Raw genomic sequence first — 22266 nt, forward strand, 5'->3', positions numbered from 1 at the left:
TTTTTTAGGATTCATTTTTGTAAAATGACAAAATATTTGGAACTTTTTTGTGTTTGACAACACTCTCTGTTACCTGATATAGATCTTATTTTTGAATAAGAATTTTAAACTATGGCTCTGATTTGTTTTTAAGATAGTAGCCTATAGTATACGTAAAGATGAATTAGTTTCAGTTAGGTGTTTGCCTGTTGAAAGAATAAACATAATGTAAGATAGTTTTTTGTCTCTTTATAACTTTTTAGTTTGAGACATTATATATACTTTTTTTTTACAACCTTTAAATTGATAACTTCTGTGTTGTCACAACAATTTTAAACTCTGTGTTACCAAATGTTTTAGAACTGTGACATATGACACTATAAAAACACAGTTGGACATTGTGAATGGCTTGAGTGGAATAATTTATTTAAAGGCAATGAGCATATTTTACTGACGAGTTCTGTACATAAAATGAGTGAAATAAATACATTTAGCTGTTTGTTCACATTATTTTATTGAACACTGCCTCAACTTAACAAACTGCAAATCTTGATTTACATAACAAAACAAATAAATAAATGAATCCAATCATCCATCCATCCATCCATCCGTCTATCTTAATTATTATGAAATGAATGCTATTAAATATGATTTTTATAAACTGAATTAAATCGTATCTTTTTCAAAAACCCTTTATAAGTTATTGAAAATCAAAGTTGCTTTTAAGTCAGAAAAGGAAGTAGGCCTACCTAAACACATTAAAAAGGCAAATTAAACAAAAGATAAATCAATTACAAACATAGATAGATAGATAGATGGATGGATGGATGGATGGATGGATGGATGGATGGATAGATAGATAGATAGATACTTTATTGATCCCGAGGGAAATTCAAATTCAAATTCAATTACAAACATAACACAACAATAAAATGTTTAACAGGGAAAACACAAGATAGTTCAAAACATAGGTATAGAATAATTTGTTAAAGAAATTATATCAATGGTGAAACATACTATGGTAGATTACAATAACTCAGATGCACTGCAGGTGAACTTCTAAGCACAAGGGGGCGCTGTGACGTCACCCTGCGCTCTGTGACGACTCTCTTGTCTTGGTAACAGAGAGTGTTGTCAAACGTTGCTAAGGAAGTAGTCGAGCTAACGATACTTTTTAAATCAGCCGGTCTGCCACCACCAAACATCAGTAAACGAGAGGTAACATTACGTCAAGTTAACATCAGTTTGAAAAATCTTGTAAATCGGACAATATCAACACCGATGGTTTATAAATAAGGTCGTCTAAAAGGTTGCTTTCGTCGTTAGCTCAGCTAGCTTCTTGCATACCGCTAAATGTTTAATAATATAATATCTACCATAACAATAATGTCAGCTTATGTGAGCACAGTGTGCAATTAGTTAGAAATCACAGTGCTGTTAGTGAGATACTTTTAAAACAAAACTAAGATGATTTCAGCTTAAATCGCTAAGGCTACAATTATTTAGCTTCTGCTGCTTGTAAGTTTAAATTCACAATGTTATCAGTGACTCATGTGTCTAAATGTTGTGTCTTTGCCTACTGATGGGGAAAGAGGAACATAACACGCCACACACCTTCCCTACATGGCTTTAACTAACTCGTTTAAATGACCAGTATTTCACTCAGTCATTGTCTGCCCTGTATGTTTAGGTGGATGTCAGTCAGTAATGAGAAAGCCCAATCCACCTGACCACAGCTGGTCACATGGCTGGACATGAGAGGATGGGTGACAGTCTCCTCCGTCAGCACGCTGAGGCTCCTGGTCAAGGGGACTCAGTTGTCGTTGACAGCAGGGCGCTCAAGACCCCCTTAGTGACCGCCAAATTCAGCAGGGAGCCCAAGGACACCCTTAAACTCAATGCCACATGCGCAGAGGGAGCGGTCAGTCCGTACCAGCCTCGACCACCCTCACAACCCAGGCTGTCGAGCAAAAGCTGCTCCGTGGAGGAGAACCTCATGACCAGGAGGCTGAAAAATAGCCAGGAGAGTCTCAGTGACCCAACTGAAACTGGCTCCTCTACAGACTCGCTCAAAGAGGACCAAGCAGCTCTTGTTCCAGGCACGCTGGTTCTCAGAGGTGCCGCCACCATCAGGAATAACAATAAGGACTCCGACGTGAGACCCGTCTCCGCCGTGACGAGAGGATCCCCGGTCTTCCGGGACAGAGGACGAAGTCTCTCTGAGTATGAAAGGAGGCCCACCAGCCAGCAGAGCGACCCCGTGGACCATCCAGTGAGGCCCGCCAAGGTGCGTCTAACTCCAGTGCAACCCACCGGGACGCTGCCGGCTCTAGAGAAGAGCTTTGCCACTTTAAGGGCGGCTAATAGGATTGACAGGGATTGTTTGGATTATGCCGTGTTGGCCAGAGAGAAGCATGGGGAGAGACTCCACAGGAACCTGAGCGACAGTCGGCTCCTGGAGAACATGGGGTCGGATAGTGCCTCTGTCAACTCCATGAGGTCCAATTACAGCGTGCTGAGCCCCATCAGACCCCAGGATGTGAGGAACAGGTACAGTAGGCAAAGCAGACTACTAAAGATAATGAACCGTACCTGTAGATGTGCTTAGGCTCTTCAGTGAGGTGTAATATCTCTTCCTGGTGTCCGAAGTCTATTAAGAAGAAGCCGGCCTCTTTTAATGGACCTGAGCTCCTCATTTTAACGTGGTCTAGTGACAAAATGAAACAATCCAAATGAATGTATGTGTTTACTTTGCAGCAATATTATAGTCTTGTTGTAATACATAGATTTTTTTTTGTTATGTCAGTATGAACTGTTTATTTCTTCTCATACTCAAAGAAAATTGCTCAAAAGAATCTTACTTTGCACCAACGATCAGATAGAGTATCAAATAGCCACTGCAAGATATTTTGTAAAACTTGTTCTCTCTGCTTGGAGCTGATTAGATGAACACATCTGGAGTACCGGTAAGTGTTTTAGAAGCAACAACAGATTAAATCGCCATCGACACATGATCAGAGGGGATGTTTGTTTGAAACAGCTTTTGACAGAAGGACTTCCAAAAAAAATTGTGTCTTAGTGTATTCTTACACAGTTGATGCCCAGCAGGAAGATGCCTTATTTTTTATCCATCAGTCGGTCTATTGTAATGTATACAGCAACCAATCACAAGAGATGTTATCTCATCATGAGCAGGCAAGTTAATAATATGGTTTATATTTTTTTGAGAACTAACCATTAATCTACTATGAGCAAGCTCCTGGTGTTAGCTTTGTGTTGCTTTCAGCTCAATATGGGGCAATATGAGGTCTTTGAGATATAAATGGGTTTGAAAGTTAAGGGTTATGTAAATGAAAAAAAAAAAACATAATTACATGACTTTCGAGACAACAGCCTTGCTTTTTCCTACACTGAACTTGGATGCCAATAGGAACGCTAATTCCCCGTGTGTTTTTGTGCTGTGGGTTTTTATTTAGGAGCTTCCTGGAGGGAAGTGTGCTGGGTAGTGGAGCTCTGCTGGGGGCCGAGGAGCTGGACCGCTACTTTCCAGACAGGAGATTGGGCATCTACGTAGCCACATGGAACATGCAGGGGGAGAAGGTAGGAGGAAACCAGGACCCTGGAGTGTCTCATATGCCAAGGAACATTTACAAGCCATTTTCATACATATGCACTTCTAAAAAAAATTCTAGAGGATTTCATGAAATCCTCCTGTTCGGGGTGGTGGGGTCTCCTGAGGCAAGACATGATGTAAAAAGAACAACATGGAAGTGGCGGACAAAGCATCAGAGTCCGCTATATGGCACTATAATGAGAATATTTGCCTTTATGTTAATGCTATAAGTAGTTTGACAAAATCACAATATCAACCATAATGTGGAGAAGAACATACTGATGAGCAGAAAACATGATGCAGCAGTTTGATCACGTGCACCGAGGTCGCCATGCTCACCCGCAGACAGTCTGTGGTCATGCACTGGCAGGAGAAACTCTGGATAAAGTCTTTTTTGCGTTCACACATGCAGCTCACCCTGAAAAACCCCAGGAATCCTTAAGGAGTTTTGTGCAAGTGTGACCACGGCTTAAGTCTCAGCACTGCCTGCATAAGTTAGGGTATACTGAGTCAAAGTCTCTGTCTTTTTCAGGGGCTTCCATCCAACTTAGACGACCTCCTCCTTCCAACAGACTCTGAATTTGCACAAGACTTCTACATCATTGGGGTCCAGGAGGGATGTCCTGACAGGTAAATAGGATTCGATTATGGCTCATTTAATACAAGGTATAAATGATGGCTGCATTACACTGCTACATATGTGACTGTGTGTGCAGGAGGGAGTGGGAGACCCGTCTTCAGGAGACTCTGGGACCTTACTATGTCATGCTGTATGCAGCATCACATGGCGTTTTGTATCTAAGCGTGTTTGTCAGAAGAGACCTCATCTGGTTCTGCTCAGGTCAGTCTAAAATCACACAAGGTAGACATCAGTTAGGTGTTAAACTCTTCCTTTGTCTTTGATTTAACTTTTTCTACTGAAGGTTTATAGAAGAATATACTTGAATATGATAATGGAACATTAGTTTTAAAAACAAACTCTACACCAGAAACTAGATCATCCCTTTTAGCGAAAGTCATTTTTTTTTCTTTACTACAGATGCATGTTTGCATGTTTTTCTTTATTATTTGAATACAACTGGTTGGTTGCACTTATGGCTCTGACAGTAACCACAACATCTGCTCCGTTGGCCCACACAGAGGTAGAGCATGCCACGGTTACAACCAGGATCATCTCCCAGATCAAAACCAAAGGCGCTGTGGGACTGGCTTTTACGTTTTTCGGGACTTCTTTCCTTTTCATCACATCCCATTTCACCTGTGAGTAGAAGGTTATTCCTCAAAGTCTGGACCTGAAGCAGGGATTGATCATTGCGGGAGGCTCTTATCAGTATGGCTGTAAATAGGAGTGGTTGGGAATTTGTACTACAGCTACGGTGGGAAATTAGCTTCTTCATAACCAATAAAATAAAACATATTAATTTAATAAGATTCAAATGTCTGTTGTGAAATATACCAAACAGCTTTTAAATCTGCTCTTAGGATTAGATGTTTGCAGTTACACTTTTCTATTTTGAGCGCTAGAAAATCTTGTGTTTCTTTTGTGTTGTTCTGTTCTCCTTCCAGCTGGAGATTCCAAAGTTTACGAGAGAATACTGGACTACAACAAGATCGTTGAGGCTCTAGCTCTTCCAAAAGGCCTTCCAGACACCAACCCATACCGCTCCACCCCATGTGAGACTCTTAAGAGACTTTGGAGTGGACAAATCAAACCCATTAGAACTGAAGTGTTTTTGTTCCAAAAGTATAAAAAAAAACCGATGCACTCAAACCTTTAGGATGACACACCTGCAGTTACCGTCATGTTCTGTGTAAACATATCTTTATCAGACACATAACAATCTTTTAAAGATTTAAAAACAAAGACAAATCCGTTAAAGATATACTGAAACTGGATTCATGCACATTCACAAATGATGGTGAAGCTCAACCCCGTTAGCACATTTCCCACTCTTTATTAATAGATTAAAACTGCTTAAAACGAGATGAAAATATTTTCAGGTGGTGGCACATTAGGTTTGAACAAAACGCTTCATCCTTTTCCAAAAAAATGTTTAGTGAAAATGTCGTTATTAGCATTCTAGGGATTAAAGCCTTGATATAATTTAAAAAAAAAAAATTGGCTTCAATAATGAAAGATATCTTTTTTTAATCGTAGCTGACGTCACAACAAGATTTGACCAGGTCTTCTGGTTTGGAGATTTCAACTTCCGAATCAGTAAAGATCGGGTTGATGTGGAAAGCATCATAAACCGCACAGTAGGGGAGAATATGGGCCCTCTGTTGGAGCACGACCAGCTGTCCAAGGAAATTAAAGAGGGTATGCTTGTCTCGTAGGAGGATACATCTTACATAGAGAACTTCTCATAGAAGTAGGAGTCTTTGTTCCATTCATTCTCACCCTGCAAACTTTTTCCCCTCAAGGTTCAATCTTTAAAGGTTTCCAAGAGGCCCCGATACACTTCCGCCCTACATACAAGTTTGACGTGGGCTGTGATATCTACGACACTACTTCTAAACAGAGAACGCCTTCATACACAGTAAGAAGAAGAAAACAAGATTTACATGGCTGTAGATGAATAGTTATAGATATAATTTAAAAAAAAGGGCAGTTCAACGTTGTGTCTCTCCTGGAGGTTAAAATGTATTTTTTCATGTTCACAGGACAGGATCTTGTTCAGGAACAGGCAGGCAGATGACATAAAAGTGGTCAAGTACACCAGCTGCTGCGGCATCAAGACCTCAGACCATCGACCCGTCATCGGGGTCTTCCAGGTCAAACTAAGGCCAGGCAGAGACAAGTAAGTCCCAATGCCTTTTTAAAAAAAATCCCTTAAAGGGGTCAGGATGTAGTATTTATAGGGATATATTTGCAGAAATTTAAGAAGAGATTCATAAACTTGTTTTCATTTGTGTATAATACCTGAAAAGTTCCCCTCACTATAGACAGGCCAGAAATGACAAATGAAAGAGCAGCTCTAGTGAAGGCCCTTAGCATTTGTCTTGAGTCTGCTTCTGTAGGTTCTCCTGGATGCTTCAAACAGGAAGCTGAGAGATGTGATTATTACTTGTTTGTAATTCACATCCACACCTCTAGATGTCACTCAGTCTTACACACAGGTCCTTTTAAAACATTGTCATCTTGTCTGTTATGCCCTTGACAATATACTGATGGTCAGAAACCAGCAAGGTTAAGCCACACATATATAAACACTGTAATAATATAATGACCAATACTTAGAAACACTATTGTCTTAATTGATAAGTAATAACTTTTTTCCATAACTTCAGTACAGTAAGGGAGCTTTAATGTGTTCAATTATTGTAGTTGTATTCTTACAAGAAGACGATTAGCCTTTTCTTATGTTAATATATCCAACCAAAAAGAATATCGGCAAACATGTTGTGTGTATTATCCGGGGCAGCAGTTATCATACTAAGTATCCCCTTTCACTGGTTTTTCTTTGCCTTTTATTTAAACCCTTTTGAGAGTTTTACATCTGCTTTCTTTATTAGGGCCCGTTGAACATGTGATGGACTACATTTTTTTGTCTGTGCTTTTCAGTATTCCCCTTGGTGCTGGCCAGTTTGACCGAGGCTTGTACTTGGAGGGCATCCGGAGGAGGATCACCAGAGAGTTGAAGAGGAGGGAGGCCATGAAGAACCAAGGTAGCAGCACGATCTGCACCATCTCCTGAAACCCTTCAGATTCACTCAGCAGTCCAGACTGGATTGTATCGAAACGGTGCCAGAAACTGGAACGTAAAACCAGGCAGGAAAGCACTTGTCTTCATGACATTTGGCGTAACCTGGTACAGGACGGCAGTGGCTGAGCAGAGTGCGCCCTCTGTTGGGCATAATTGGGAACATTGCATGTGTCTGGTTGTCCTGTCGGAGGGGGCTGGCTGTTCTTGAGGGCAGGGACCCTGAGGTCAGACGGACTAAAGGTTTGCAGACACAGCAGTCTGGTCTTTATTTATTCTGCCCCCCCCCCTTAACTCAAACATGAATGGGGGGGGGGCTGCCGCTGTGGCTTACTCTTCAGTTACATGCTCCAGTGTGAACTGGTCTTTGTGTAGCTGCATTCATTCACCCATTTGTCACAAGTGTTTTAAAAGCATCATGAACTACAAGGTAACATTTTCTAAAGCTACATCAGTGTTCAAATGCCTTTTTACTCGTCATCAAGCAGCTTACAAAACGTTCAGTTTAGGTTTCAGCCATTGATTGATCTGAACTTGAATTTTAGTCCCAAGCTAAATGTTCTTTTGGAGAGATAAAGTATGACTGAAGAAGGGAGCTTTAGATCAAATGTTATATAAATAGCACAACAGTGAAAAACACTAGTCAGGAGATTGTTACTACTCGTTATATGCTACTGTTGGATTTCAGGGGATATGTATGAAAGCACTAACTCTACTATTAAAGACAAGTTTTACTGTTAACTCTTTATCACTACTTTTCTCTAATGAGGCAAAGTGATTCTTTACAACAAACTGTAACACAGTGCCTTACCTCTCTCATTTCTCATTGCAGTGTAACTTAATAACTGTGCACCATGTACTGTATGTACCACATTCATTGTGGACTAGCATTCCCAGCACGAACAGTTTAGTCTGCTTCAGAAAAAGTGCCTGTGGGTCTTCTTTGTTTCTTCAGGGCCTCTAACATTTCAGTCTTTTTATATGTCCACTAAGATCCTGTAATAAATGTTTTTAAACACACTGGTATGTTTGTAAATTCTGTTCCATTACACTCAAAAGCAAGCACCTTAAAATATACAATTTTATTGATGGAAGTCATTACATTTACCTGTTGGTACAGAGATGTTACGAGCCACATTCACTACTGTAGAAATAGACTCGGGCTTCTTTGTAAGGAAGACTTAAGCAGACATTCATACATATATTTTACTCAATTTTCCTGCGCTATGAAGTGTTACACATTTTTTTCTTGAGATCGCAAACATATTTCTCTTGTTGTCTTGGGACTATAATGCTGGTGTTTCCTGTGACGAGTCATTTCTTGAGACTGTGACAAAACTTCTGAATTAGCTCGTTATCACATTAACACCAGCATTGTTATCCCGAGACAACAAGATTATTAAATTGACACCTAAAGAAAACAAAATCTAATCGTTATCATGGAAAAATATATGGATCTATGTCCACTTACGGCTTCTATATATTTGGGTGTTGAACTAAAAAAATGTTATTTATTTTATGGGGAAAGTGCAAGAACTTGAATTCTAAAAAAAAAACCATGAGTTCAGTCTTGAGGACAACATGTCAACAGTTTGAGGTGAGGTTTAATGATTTCTCCAGAACTTTATTAATTTTTTCATGTTGCTGTGTATAGTGTTGTGTTATACTGCCTGTGCACTGTACAGAGGAGTATCAGGACCAGGCATATTAAAACACTTAAAGGATTTCAATTTATTCTTTAAAAAAATGTAAATGTGGAGATTAGGTTGAAATATGAAGAATTAAGTCAAACTAAGCCTGCCAAGTTAAGGAAACATTTTTTTTACGTTAAGACCTTACTCTCAAGTTCATTTTCACCATGTAAACTGAATTCTCATTATTTCTTATGTGTGCATTTTAAACTACAATATCAACTATAAGCTATACATTTGGATTTTTCTTCTCAAAATGAAAACACACAGTCTCATCCACTCGTTGTTTCTTGGTACCTGGCCCTCACACTCTTCTGTAGAACTGAGCTAATTAAGTGCTTTTGAATAAATAGTTTTCATCTTCTTTTGGTTCCATCCACTATGCAGGAACGAGCAGGCGATCTGTTAGAGCAGTGTAAACACAGCTGGGGATGTCAGCCAAGCCCTTCTCTTGACTATATGTTGAGGATGATTCTACAATGAAATGCCATACAGTACATGATTACATTTTAACCAAACAGGTTGGGGAAGGTGGCATTAAAAGGGAAATAAACATTTTAATTTAGTTTCTGGGAGAATTGTCCGTTTTACATCAAAACTCCTGCAAACCACCTCAGTAAATAATGAAATATGGCTTCGTGCTCACTCACAATAAATACAGAACCTCTCACTGTATGAAGACTACGATACTGAAGAGTAAAATGTAGCTTGTCTTTAAAATCCCCACTGTGATCGGTGGAGAGCCCGGGTATTAGTCCCCTCCCAGGGAGAGCTATGTTGAGTTCTGTGTACGTTGGAGGGAACACTAGTATAATCTTTCAGTCCAGCTTATTTACACTGATGCTTGCTTGCGACGACCAGCTCCGTGGCCATGTGGCTCTATCGGAAGAGGCGATAAACGCGGGGCAGACGTCCGTCCTTGCTGGACAGGGCGGCCTGGATGTGTTCATATGAGGGCAGCTCTGTCAGGTCTCCCAGAGCGGCTACTGCGGGCTTGCTGCGCAGCATCTTGGTGGTCACTCTCTTAATGTCACTGGCTGACACGTTGCCTTGAAAATAATTGTGGAAAAATCAGAAAAGAATAAAGATGATCAGGTTGAACAGAGACCGTCCCACAGATAGCTCAAATAGGTGAGTATTGCTTACTTTTATTACCTAAGTTTGCATGTTTTGGGGACATTCCCATGACTTACGATGAAATACTTAAAATACTATGCTTTTATTCAATACTCACTAATAAGATCACACAGTTCATGTGGCAGCTTTCTCTTTCCCGTGGAGAGAACCTGGCGACCCACATCTTCAAAAATGACCGGCCGTGACTCAAGGTTCATCATCAACATGGACTTAAGCTGAGTCTTGGCTCTCTCTAGCTCCATCTGGATACACAAAGATACGAGTAACATGATGTTTGGTTCTTTACATCAATCTTGCTCAAGTAGTGGTCTACTGCCCCGACAGAGCTACATTGCCTTACCTCTCCTGCATTGCCAGCCATCTGAATGAACTCTCTGGTTATTATTTCCACCATTTCTCGCACCTAGATATGAATTTAATAAACAACAACATTCACATAGATTAATGGATTACATGGTACAATTAGACATCTGATCTTTGCGGTTCTGAGCCTGTACCAACCTGTCTGGGGTCTGAACTGGCATGGATACACAGCAGACCACTGTCCTCATAGCTATGGTGGTACGAGGTGGCATTATACATCCAATGATGTCTTCAACAGACAAAGAAAGTGACAATTAATAAACTGATGTGATATACGGGGGACTTGTGATCAGCTGAAACACTGCTGTAAGGAGACATTCACCTGTTGAGCACATTCAGATACAGACGGGTGAACATGCCTTTTCCAGGTCCGCCTGCAGAAAATGAGCCACCTCCACCCATCATCATGTTGAGAACTGCGAATGGGATAAAGTCGTCCTCCTGTGAAGAGACATCATATTTTTTTTTTATCATAATGCTGGTTGTTCACATGGCTCCGGCTCCTGATTGAAGACTGATTGGAGATGGTCAGGCATGGTTAACCCCTACCAGGAAGGAGCAGCTCTCCAGGCCGATCATGATGTGTGTGAGCTCTGGGATTGGGGTGGGGCCAAGGCTCACATCTGACATATCCTTCTCCATCTGACAGAGTTAGAGTAGACTTTATTATCATACCTTCGTAACTGATTTCTTTTGAGGAATTTCACAAATGAAAAATCTGCCAGATAAATTTTATTCTCAGAAGCTTCTAGGGCCTAAAAGGTGATTTGTAAAACAATAAAACCCATGAAATCACCTTCACAATGCCACCAGTGTACTGTGCAACAGAGAGGTCCACATTTGCCACTGAGCTACTTCCCCACACTGGTGTCACATCCAGCAGGTATTTCCGGGCACATTCAACCAGCTGCTCGTGCTCGATGCCCACTCCAGCCAGCACCATCCGCTCAGGGCTGTAGTAGTTACGCAGGTAGCCGTGGAGTATATTCTTGTCAACCTTATCCACATTGTGGACGGGACAAAAACGAGGCAGTCCCACTGTGTTGTTCTGATATGCAGCCTGGAAACAAACACAATAATGTATAAAGCCAAGTATATATTTACAATGTTTACCTTTATGAACAAAGTATAATAGCTCTAAGTCACTGTAGTCGCAACAAAAACATGGACGCAACTCGTACGGACCAGGGATGACATTGCTCCTACTTGTCCTGTCTCGAAAATTCCTCCCTTTGTAACTTATGCAATTCACACTACTACTAGCTAACAGGAGCAGGTTTAGTATAGTTTTTTTCTGCTTATTAATTACAGTCTTGCTGCTTTAAGGGTATGGATAATGTATTAACATACACCTGGCTAGATTGCCATGGTAACATAATCTAAACTCATACCCTGGTCTGTACCAGGGGATGTTCAAAGTTATGACTTTAAAGTGCCATTAATTCAATCTCAAATCAGATCTTTAAATGTCAGCAGATCATTCCCATAGTTAATTAATGATGAGGGCACAGCATCTTTTTTTCCTATTTGACTGCTGATTTGACATTGAAAACAAGTAATCAGTTATTTTTAAGGTATTTATCATGTATTCAATCCAATCAGTATATTAAATTTGAATTCAATTTGGCGACACACCGGCGTTATTTTCACAAATTGTACATGAGGTGTAAGTATACGACCTTCATTCAGTTCCTGATAATACTGCTGAAATCATGTGTATCATTGTTAAAGTTGAAGAGATGCGTGTAAGTGTCATATTATAAATAAATGGGGACAATGACAGTTTATCACACTGCAATATAAACAAATCAACTAATATACGAGTTAAAACAATCATTTATTTACAGCATCCCTCTCCGGCCGTGATACCCAATAACTTAGACTAAAACTTCAGGCTTTGTTGAGCCAGCTTCCTCAAAGAAAGCCTGGGTGTGTTGAATTTGAACATGTGGTATACCGCTCTGGTGTCTAAGGTTGTAAACAAATGACGTGACTCACAGCATGGATCATCTCAGTCAGTAAGGGTTCAGGATCCGGCCTCATGTTCAGATCTTCTAACTCAAAGCGCACTGCCATTCTGGTCATCTCGATCTCTTCATCTGCACAATAAAAAATAAAAATCTTGACGGGCAGATTCAAGATTCAAAGTTTTTTACTTGTCACATGCTCACAAAGATGTGCAGTGAAATGCGGAACGCAAGGCCACGCAATAAACACTCTAAATGACTATTAGACATGCAGCGGTGGACTTGTCATGTAACATACTCACCTAGCAGACGAGGCTGCAGAACAGCATCAGAGAGAAGACTGACCACCGTGTCCAGTCCCTTCACCTCAGCAGACACCGCATACATTGTAGTGTCTCTGCAAAGCATCATGGGAACATAAATAATCACAGTATAAAATATACTCTACAATAGAAAAGCCATGTTCACAGATGGAAAGCATTACAGTTTATAACCCTGAGACATGCGCTATGCTGAGAGATGGCATACCTGGATGTTTGGCAGTCACATATCCCTCCATGTTTTTCCAACGTGAGGAGAATTTCATCTCTGCTCCCATACTGAGCTGTGGACTGAAGATGAAAAAAAACCCCACTGTGGTCATTATAACATCACACACCACAACATTCTTTAACTTTCATTTTAAAAGGTCTTACTTACAGAAAAGGCGAGTTTCTCTACAAAATGTGCTATTCCACTCGGGTACTTTGCTTCATGTCTGGATCCAGAGTTTACTAAGACTAAAAGTAAGAAACAAAAACAAAAACATCTCATCCACTTCAGCGAGACACTGAAGACTAGTGGTTATTATAGTTTGCATATCAAAGGCCACCACTTACTCCCAACTGTGCAGAATTGACCAAACTTGTTTTGAGACGCAACTTTGAGGCCATTTTCTAGTGTAGTGATCCTGGTCTCGTATTTTTCTTGACCATCCGCAGATGCAAACACCGGCTTGGGGATCCCAGGCAGTGGTGACGACAGTGAGATATTAGGGTATCCGCTGCCACTGCTGTACTTTCTGTAAGCTGCAATCCCAAATCTTAAAGAACAAAAAAAGTTATGTGCAGCATGAAGCTTGGAAAAACTTTTTTTGAATCCTAACTTTGAGCAAAGTAGCTGAACCACAAAGTGTACATGGTTCTACCAGGAACTTGTTTTTTGTTTCGTTGCCAAGCCACCATGAGCCTCTTACAACACTTACTAATGATTCATTCAGCTAGTAGGGTTCTTAATCACACGTTTTCTGATGATACATCATATATACAAAATGTTTGGATATCAATATTTATGTATTGATATGACACGTCTGAAATTATAACATAATTATTAAATGATATTGAGATGTTACAACAGTCTGATTAAGTACATGTTACATTTGTATCTACTTAGAAAAACACCTAAAATATTATTTGAAGATGGTATTTCTTAAGTCCTTTTCTAAATAGAAAAAGAATAAACCTTTAAGGCCTCATTTCTCTTTTCCTCTCCTTCAGACACTCTGCCAGGTTTATTGAGTTTCTGAGCACTTTATCTCTAAACAGCATTGTTTGCATTTAGTATCTAGCATGGGTCTGTCAACATTTTATTTCTCAGAAACCCAAAATATTTCCACACTGCTGTTTTATTTTCGGGAGGGGAGAAAATGTGTTTATATGTTTTTCTTGGCTGCTTGCCATTATGTGCCAGTGCACGTGTTACATCTGTGAAGCTTTACAGTCCTACTGGTAGTACACAGTTTTATTTTTACTACGTCGTTGTTTAAGACGTTCTAACATATTAAAATAGCATTACGTTAAACAATGTAATAAATGCAATGAAAAAATGCAGCGGATATACACAAGAGAAAATGTAAAAGCAGTTTTGCAGATCCTTTAGAGTGTTATTCAAGTTTGACAATTAGGGAAAATATATTAATTCAACACAAGCTTCAATGCTATTTAGTATCCCAGAGCTGCTACAGAGAGATATGCCCTCGAAGTATGACTATGAGTGTTTTGATATTGTAGAGATGAAATGTTATCGACTAATTGCGCAATAATGGCACAAAAAAAGTTAAATTAAGTAAATATCTACAAACCACTGAGCAGGCCAAAGTATACTACAGGACAGGGATGGGCAACTTTGGTCACGGCAAGGGCCACATTCAATTAATTCTCCCTGCCAAAGGGCCAAATTGTAGTATACAAAAACGATCAATTATGAATCAATTATCAAAAAAAAAAAAATCAATTATGTCTCAAATTTAACTCAACATATGCCAGAGATCAAATATTATTATGGACGTATTTCTGAGTTTTCATGATTTCATGGCAGATTTTGTCACATTTTCTTCATCTTTCCAATTCATTGATGTGTAAAAAAATTGACCTGAGGGCCACGTTGAGGGTTGATGGGGGGGGCTGCATGTGTCCCCCGGGCCGCCAGTTGCCCACCCCTGCTAAATCCATGAAGGATTAGTGTCATTTCTGTATTCAAATCATTTTTTATGTGTCTCTAATTTTTTTTTTTTTTCATTAGAGAGAATAGTGGATAAACTCAGAAGTCGGGGGAAATAATGAATTAGTGTACTTAGTTATCATTTGTAATCACGCCTAACTTTGCTATAACTGACGCAGTCCTGCAACAAAACTTCATGAAGGATAAAAAGTTTTTCTTTGATGTAGCTGTTGTTTTTATAGCAATGACAATAAAGATATTTTATATTCTATGTATTTAAGAAGTGCTTAGTTGTATTTTGGATAGTGAGGAGTGTATGCTAATTTTCAGTCTGCCATTGATCTTACATACACTTTAAATACCAAGCACACCTGTGAATAGTGGAGCAACAATTTAAACATAATTATAGAGTTCTGCAGATTAATAGTTAAAGTGTTCAGAAGTATAAATCATGAGCACAGCTCCATCATAGTCTACATCTCCACAGAAAAACATCAAAATGCTCTCATTATTATCAAAACGTTTAGTTATCTTTAACTGTAACAACATGTATATATGATGTCACATCAGCCAAGATATCCTGACTGCAGGACTACACCTTGTTTGACGGCTAACAGTTAGCATCGTGCTAACTGAGTAAGCTAATCTTCAGAGATGAGGACGAAAAAGTGAAAAAGCTGCAGATGACAAGCTGATGCATGACACGGAGATTATTCAGTAGACTATTTGCGATATCTTAATGTAGTTAGTGAGAGCCAAGCGGCAAGATAATGGCGTTAGTTGCAAAATTAGTTCTACCTTTGAACACGACTCCAGGTTCTGCACCTCGACATGTGAGTCGCCATCTTGGATCCTCTGTGACCAAAATCCAACCCGGAATATGATGAAATGTTTCAGAAGCACTTCCGGAAGAACAACACGCCCACATCTCCCAGGTCACAAAAAATAAAATAAATAATAAAACATAATTATAGATAGATAGATGATTAGATAGATGTTTAGATAGATAGATATATAGATAGATAGATAGATAGATAGATAGATAGATAGATAGATGTTTAGATAGATAGATAGATAGATAGATAGATAGATAGATAGATAGATAGATAGATAGATAGATAAATAGATAGACAGACAGACATATTGTGGTGTTTTAGTTTGACTTGACTCACTCAAGACTTTGTGTCACATTAAAATACATTTTAAAAAGCCTTTCAATAATTAAAAAATGTATTAATAGAAAAGTGCCTTAGAGTCTCTGAAATACTTGAATTATATTTTGGATGAAACACCCTTGAACTCTAGTGTCCTATCGACGATGTCTGTTCGTTGCCAACCTGAATCGTATCTATTGTCCGCCTCACATATATTTACTAGTATATATTGTTGTTAAGCATCAACCACGTCAATATTGGCCCTAGAGTCCAGTCCAACAGTTTGCCCATTTAGTGCTCTTTTCTTTGCAAGGATGCAGAATTTTTATAACGGCACCACAACTCTATATGTGTCTGTTTAATATGGGGTCTGGTATCAAAACAAACAAACAAACAAACAATTGATCCTCCAGAGTGGTCAGCTGGCCAAGAGCATTTAGAAACCCATCAGCCAATCAATTTGGACACAGAAGTAGGCCAGCTCTTAAATAACATTTCCAACTCTATACCTTAGTTAGAAACATGCTGGAGCTGCTGAGCTGAAGGATTTAACAGGACTGTGACAAAATTAAATCAAAATGTTCTCCAGCTTGCAAGTCAGCACAGTTTTATTTTTGATTTCTCTGCCTTCAGACAGCAGCTCGGCCTACGAGCTCCATGACACTATCCACACTCTGAAAGAAGAAAACCTCCACCTGCAACACCGACTGGAGAATCTCGCTCGAGCTCTCAGAGATTTGAAACATCTGCTGATAGAGAACTCTAAAGGTAATGGCAAAGTTATTTGTTCAATGAATATGCATATTTACATTTTCTGAATAGAAGTTCTAATCAGTAATTTATGACTTATTTGACGCAGTTTCTGGGAGGGAACATGAAACTGAGTTTCTAAATGCCTGGAAGGAATGGTCCCAACATGGTAACGTCTCCCACTGAAGTTAGATATGATGAAACAGATTCTGTCAGATTCTGACGTCAGTCCATGGCTTGATGTGTTCTGCAGGCATAAGTACTGAGACTCACCAGATGTTGCAGCAGGCTCTCTGTTTAACAGAGCTCCAAGCAGCTGCCCAGCCGATCTTCATCACGACAGGCAACCCTCTCCTCTTCCTCTCGTCTCTGGTTTCCATGATTCACCTGCTGCTGATGTGACTCAAAAACAAACATCCATCATCATAAAGCTTAGAGACAGATAGATAGATTATTTTATTTATGTTCTCTCTTGGTCTAAATAATGTGTTTTTTGTCACAGCCTAATAATTTAATTAGTATGTATTAAAACAGTTCTTTGCATCGTTTTGATCTATTGAGTGTAGAGTTACAAAGATTATTTTCTGGTCTGGTGCTTTTTTAACTTGATGTCAGACAGTAATGATTATTAAAGTTTTCAATATAAAATGACCCCTCCATCTATAATATTTACTTTTAGGAAATCCAAAACAAATCCAATACGATTTTATGATATTAATTTACAACCTTTTTCATGAAAACCGTAAGACTAAAAGTCCTTAAACAAACAAACATTCATTCTAATTTGTCAACACTTAAATCAAAATGGTTTTTAATATGATGTTATATTAAATGACATGCATGCATCTGCTGAACACTATACCAGATGGTGAAAACTAAAAACGGAAGGATAGAGATAACAGAGGTGAGAAGACAGAATTTACCCTCCTTATGAGTCATTAAAAGTAAGAGACATACCGGTTGATGTATTTATAATAATCAATAAGTGTTACTTCTATACTGCACCTTTTCTCAACATTAAGAAGAGCCAATGGGTCTCAGTCGCAAAGAAACCCATCTGTCTATTTATATGAAACTCTGCTTTCACACAGGGATGCTGAATGTCCTTTGGTGGATTTATGTGTTTGATGTTTTCCTGAATCCAGCAGTGTTACATTTTGCCGTCTTTGTCTGCTTAATTAAAATGACCCTTCCTGCATAGATTATAAATTGGTGCATTTGTACTTTAATTTCCATTTGATTATGCTGAATGGATGGCCAATTTACATTTGCAAGGACTTCATCTGGCCCTAGTAGACATGTGGAGAGACTGCGGTACTTTAGCTGTAGACATCCATGTAGAAAAGTGTGAGAAAAGCCACTGCATAGACACGGCAAACCTCTGTTTATTATGTAGGCCTACTTATCCTATTTTAACATGTAAGAGATCACTTTATGGTTGAAACAAGCCTAAGAGTCAGCAGACGTGCATTTCTTAAAGTACTTGAATACAGAGTTGTTTTCAGTGTTTGTTTGTTTTTGTTTTTAGCTAAATGCTAATTTCAGCATGGCAGCACACTCTGGACAATTAAAATGTAGATGATGCAATTGTAGCACGATATTTACTGCATTAGCTGAGGCTGGATTGTTGGCGTGCGAACATATGGTACTTAGCAGTAATCACAACGTATAGCCTTCGTTAATGAGAACAATATTTCTTTAACAAGAAAAAATGATCAAACCACATACTCTGAATGAAATGTTTAACCTGATGCTGGAACTTAATGAGAAGTCAGAGGAGCATCCATAGGATGAACTCAGCATCTATATTAACAAGCTAGTGGACCTTCGGCTAACATTGTCTTCTTGAGGTCATGTGGGGTTTGTAAAGAAGATTATTTTATTTATAGCCTACTTGCAGAGTTTACTCCAACTCTAGGAAATAATAGTTTCAATCCGAGTTACATTATTTGATCAAAATCACTAGCCTATTTCTAGCACGTTTAAATCTTTAGTCATGCTAAAAGCCACATCGCTTAATGATTGACCTTAAAAGCTCCTCAAAGATTGACTGAGCGGTTGTGCAGCAGTCATTATTATCCCCCATTAACCCACATGTAAGCAGTTCAACCTGCACTTATCCATTAAATTGCTATATTCAGCTTAGGTCTACATCCCTGTATGCTGGCATGCTGTAATCAATCATAAAACATAATTATGCAGTGTTGCAGTGATGTAATCAAAGTGGTCTGTTAAGCAACCTAAAGAGGGAAAGTTTGGTTTATGGATCTATAACATCTGCTGCTCATTACCATGAAGAACATAGTGTAACTTTAGAAGAAAAAGGTACAAATTGTATTATCTAAAAGCCAATAATTACATTGAATTTACATTTGCACATTTCGTTGCAGATGTATAAATCATAGGCTGTGGCACGTTAGAATAATTTTTTTGTTTAAATTAAAAAAGTTTGTGTCCCGGCTGTCTCAAGAATTCAAGTTGACAGAATCGAAGATGATACGTTAAGACAAATATGTATTCTTTTTTTTTTTTTAAACCTTTCTAGAAAGCCATATACCATTTTTAATTAATTTAACATTTATTAAGTTCATCCATGTTTAATGCAGGACTCAAACTCTAGATCCTCTGAGTGTGAGGCACCAGCAGTAGGGGCACCCAGGACTGAGCTCTGCTCCATGGGGGACAGAGCCTTCTCTTCTGCTGGAATGCTCTTCCTGATTACCTGAGAGCCCCACAGACAGTGGACTCCTTTAAAAGGACTTGAAAACCTTCCTTTTTAAAATAGCTTTTCCCTAAAAAAAATAAAAATAAAATTTCCCGTAAGTCCCTAAAACCACTGCTTTAAGATCTTTTTGTTATACTTAGGTTTTAACTCTGCCTGATTTTACCTGTCTTACTAATGCAATTGTTCTTATGGTTTTTATTCTAATTGTAGCACTTTGAGATTTTAAATTAGCATTATAAATATCATGTATTATTAGTATTATTAGCAGTAACCACTTCTCTGTATAGCCACTTTGTATAAGAATAATTATTTATATTTGGGCAATTGTATTTTAAAGTATATCATATTGACATGTAAGTAATAAAAATGTACATTAGTTAAGATGACTTAAACTGCTTGTTAAACTGACAAGGAACTATAAGTTACCATGACTACCTGTTTTTACAAAACATAGACATATGCAGTGGTCTCAGTGACATCACCCATTGGTTTCTGAAGATGTGTTATGAAGCCCAGCGATGGCGGGCGCCATATTGGAAATACTATCTCAACCTAACTTTACACCAGTCTAGAAATAGGCAAAGCTTTGCTCTTGGCCTTAATATATTCAAACTGGATGAGTTTAAAAAAAAAAAAAAAAAAAACACTTCCCTGTGCAGTGTGTATCGATAAAAAAATGAGCTATTGATATCAACTTTTATTGGTATGTGTATTTTTGTGTAGGACCTAATGGTGATCCCTTGGATTCTGCAGCAGCCTTGGAGTGGACACTTGTAGAAGGCTTTTTTTTTAAACTGTCATTTGCTTCTCTATCTCTCTTTTTTTTTTTCAACACCGGAGGTTGCCTTTTGGTATTCTGCTCCAAAAATGTGCCCTGGTAAATATACTCAACATATTATATGGCTGTAATCTTCTTTGTCCACAGAAAATAATTTTCTTCACTGACTACAATCAGCAGACACTTGGCTTCATATTTCAAATGTATTGTTTTCTGAGCAGAGTGTAGTGTGTAATCAATTTTGCATTTGTTTAGTGTCCAAATAAAGGGAACACAATTAAGGGTTTTGTGTTTCATTACAGCTGTTGGCTTTGAATGAAAATGCTCAGTGTGAATGTGTGTGTTTGTGTGTACAAGGGGGGTGGAGGAAATCTAGCACATGCGTGTGTCTGTTGCTTGTTCCCTTGCAGCTGTATTCTCCGTGAATGCATCAGAAGGACAGAGATTCTGCTCTGACTGACACAAATTGGCTTGAAGACAAATGGGCTGATTGCAGAACCGACAAAAAAACTGCCTTTGGACAGTTGCAAGGTAAAAACCTGAACTTTCAATGCTCTTTCAATGTTGCTGGAATGAATACAAGGTTATGAAATCTTGAGTTCATAATGCAGTTATCTTGTATTTTTGAAAAGTCTGAGATGCATTTTTAACCCTAGTTCTACCATTAGCTTTAGTTCAACCATTTACTCCACTCAGCATTTAGTGTAGTCAGCTGTATTTTTTTAATTGCATATGTAATATGCAATATGTCTGCTGAGCATCAGAGGATGAGAAAAAAACATTGGAAAACATTGGAAACTGAATTGATATTTTTTTTTACTTAGACATTTTTTTCTAAAGTTAACAAATTAAGTTTGTCAAAACATTTTATACTTTGATAATTTTTGATACCACGTTTTTAAAAATAGTTTAATGTTTGTTATTTTAATGATTTATATTTTCAGAAAGTACAGAAACTTAAAAAAAAACGCAGTTATATTTTTAACCCAATTGAAAAAACTTGAGGGCTAAAAAAAACCTCTTAATGAAATGCTAAACAGTGTAAATGATGTGAGTCACACAAATTCACACCCACAGGCTCTCAGCATTATGTGAGTATAACCAGCCACAAGCTAATCAAGCAATTCATTGACTCATTTAACCTCTTTACTAATGTTCTCTCACCTGAAATCAAGGATTTGGGTTTACTTTTTTGGTTGAAGCAGCACTATACAGGGTTGGGTTATAGTCCATATTGTTAGATGTTATTTCATCCCCTGATCAATACCATGCATTTTTTACTATGAGCTTCCATATTTTTATTTTTATTTTTTTTTGTTTTATTTTACATTTTGGGAGATGATGCCGTCTACCTTTTTTTCTTTCTGATATTTAAAAAAAAATGTTAGTATAAAAAAGATCAAAATATGTTTTAGGAATTGAGACATTTAAGATTTACCAAATTTCCAAATCATGTGCTTTTCCATCCTCCTGATTTTGTGGGTATTTTTGCTGCGAAACAACAAAATAAAAAAAAAAGTTAATCTAAGGCGGTACAACATGAAACAAATATGACAACTTGGAATCAACCTGAGGACAAGGGGTGTGTGCCATAATCATCCACCATTAAGGCACTTCATCAAATAAAACCATTACAGTCCTGTCACCTTTTTACAACTAAGTTTTGGTTTGTGCTCTGGTTGGATCATCTTGTTGTGCCTTCTAATTTAATGGCACAACACTTGGGAATTAGCCCCATCAGCAGTTTATAATTGTGCATCAAACACGCATAAATCTGCATTTACTTTTACTTATCTGGAAATGTTAGACTTTGTGCTGAATTTGAAAGAAATATGACCAATGTCTGCATACAATTTAAACCTGTAAAGCTTATAGGTTTCATTCTAGACATCGTTTTGTTTGCACTTCACTCCCAATGTTCACATTC

At 38.3% G+C, this 22266-nt stretch overlaps 2 protein-coding genes and 1 long non-coding RNA gene across 3 annotated transcripts; 2 read left to right on the forward strand and 1 right to left on the reverse strand.

Moving 5' to 3' along the window:
• Nucleotides 1-905: 905 nt before the first annotated feature.
• On the forward strand, nt 906-8316 carry inpp5e (inositol polyphosphate-5-phosphatase E). The gene is made up of 10 exons (XM_061038436.1): nt 906-2529; nt 3456-3579; nt 4125-4222; nt 4309-4433; nt 4733-4852; nt 5159-5266; nt 5751-5912; nt 6017-6132; nt 6257-6393; nt 7158-8316. The coding sequence occupies exons 1-10, from the start codon at nt 1724-1726 to the stop codon at nt 7288-7290; spliced, it is 1929 nt and encodes a 642-aa protein (XP_060894419.1). The 5' UTR covers nt 906-1723; the 3' UTR covers nt 7291-8316.
• A 43-nt stretch (nt 8317-8359) lies between these two features.
• Nucleotides 8360-15818, reverse strand: pmpca (peptidase, mitochondrial processing subunit alpha). Its single transcript, XM_061038438.1, has 13 exons — nt 15731-15818; nt 13333-13535; nt 13154-13233; nt 12983-13065; nt 12757-12851; nt 12486-12586; nt 11284-11547; nt 11037-11129; nt 10810-10928; nt 10626-10716; nt 10465-10527; nt 10222-10366; nt 8360-10036 (listed from the first exon to the last, which is right to left on the reverse strand). Exons 1-13 carry the CDS (start codon nt 15775-15777, stop codon nt 9867-9869), a joined length of 1554 nt encoding a protein of 517 aa, XP_060894421.1. The 5' UTR covers nt 15778-15818; the 3' UTR covers nt 8360-9866.
• An 808-nt stretch (nt 15819-16626) lies between these two features.
• Nucleotides 16627-19947, forward strand: LOC132974987 (uncharacterized). The gene is made up of 3 exons (XR_009673182.1): nt 16627-16854; nt 16946-17005; nt 17090-19947. It is a non-coding gene; the product is annotated as an uncharacterized LOC132974987 (long non-coding RNA).
• The last annotated feature ends 2319 nt before the right edge of the window (nt 19948-22266 follow it).

Source organism: Labrus mixtus, chromosome 5 (assembly GCF_963584025.1).
Source record: "Labrus mixtus chromosome 5, fLabMix1.1, whole genome shotgun sequence".
Taxonomy (NCBI): domain Eukaryota; kingdom Metazoa; phylum Chordata; class Actinopteri; order Labriformes; family Labridae; genus Labrus; species Labrus mixtus.

What these genes read in the sequence shown, in the direction of transcription:
- pmpca (XM_061038438.1), bottom strand. Translation starts at nt 15,777, where the DNA reads ATGGCGACTCACATGTCGAGGTGCAGAACCTGGAGTCGTGTTCAAAG. An exon ending in TCTGCAGCCTCGTCTGCTAG is followed by an intron (nt 12,587 to 12,756) that starts GTGAGTATGTTA and finishes TTTATTGTGCAG; the next exon opens with ATGAAGAGATCGAGATGACC. An exon ending in TGGCTGGCAATGCAGGAGAG is followed by an intron (nt 10,367 to 10,464) that starts GTAAGGCAATGT and finishes TTGTGTATCCAG; the next exon opens with ATGGAGCTAGAGAGAGCCAA.
- inpp5e (XM_061038436.1), top strand. Translation starts at nt 1,724, where the DNA reads ATGGCTGGACATGAGAGGATGGGTGACAGTCTCCTCCGTCAGCACGCT. An exon ending in CCCATACCGCTCCACCCCAT is followed by an intron (nt 5,267 to 5,750) that starts GTGAGACTCTTA and finishes TTTTAATCGTAG; the next exon opens with CTGACGTCACAACAAGATTT. An exon ending in GTCCAAGGAAATTAAAGAGG is followed by an intron (nt 5,913 to 6,016) that starts GTATGCTTGTCT and finishes TTTCCCCTCAAG; the next exon opens with GTTCAATCTTTAAAGGTTTC.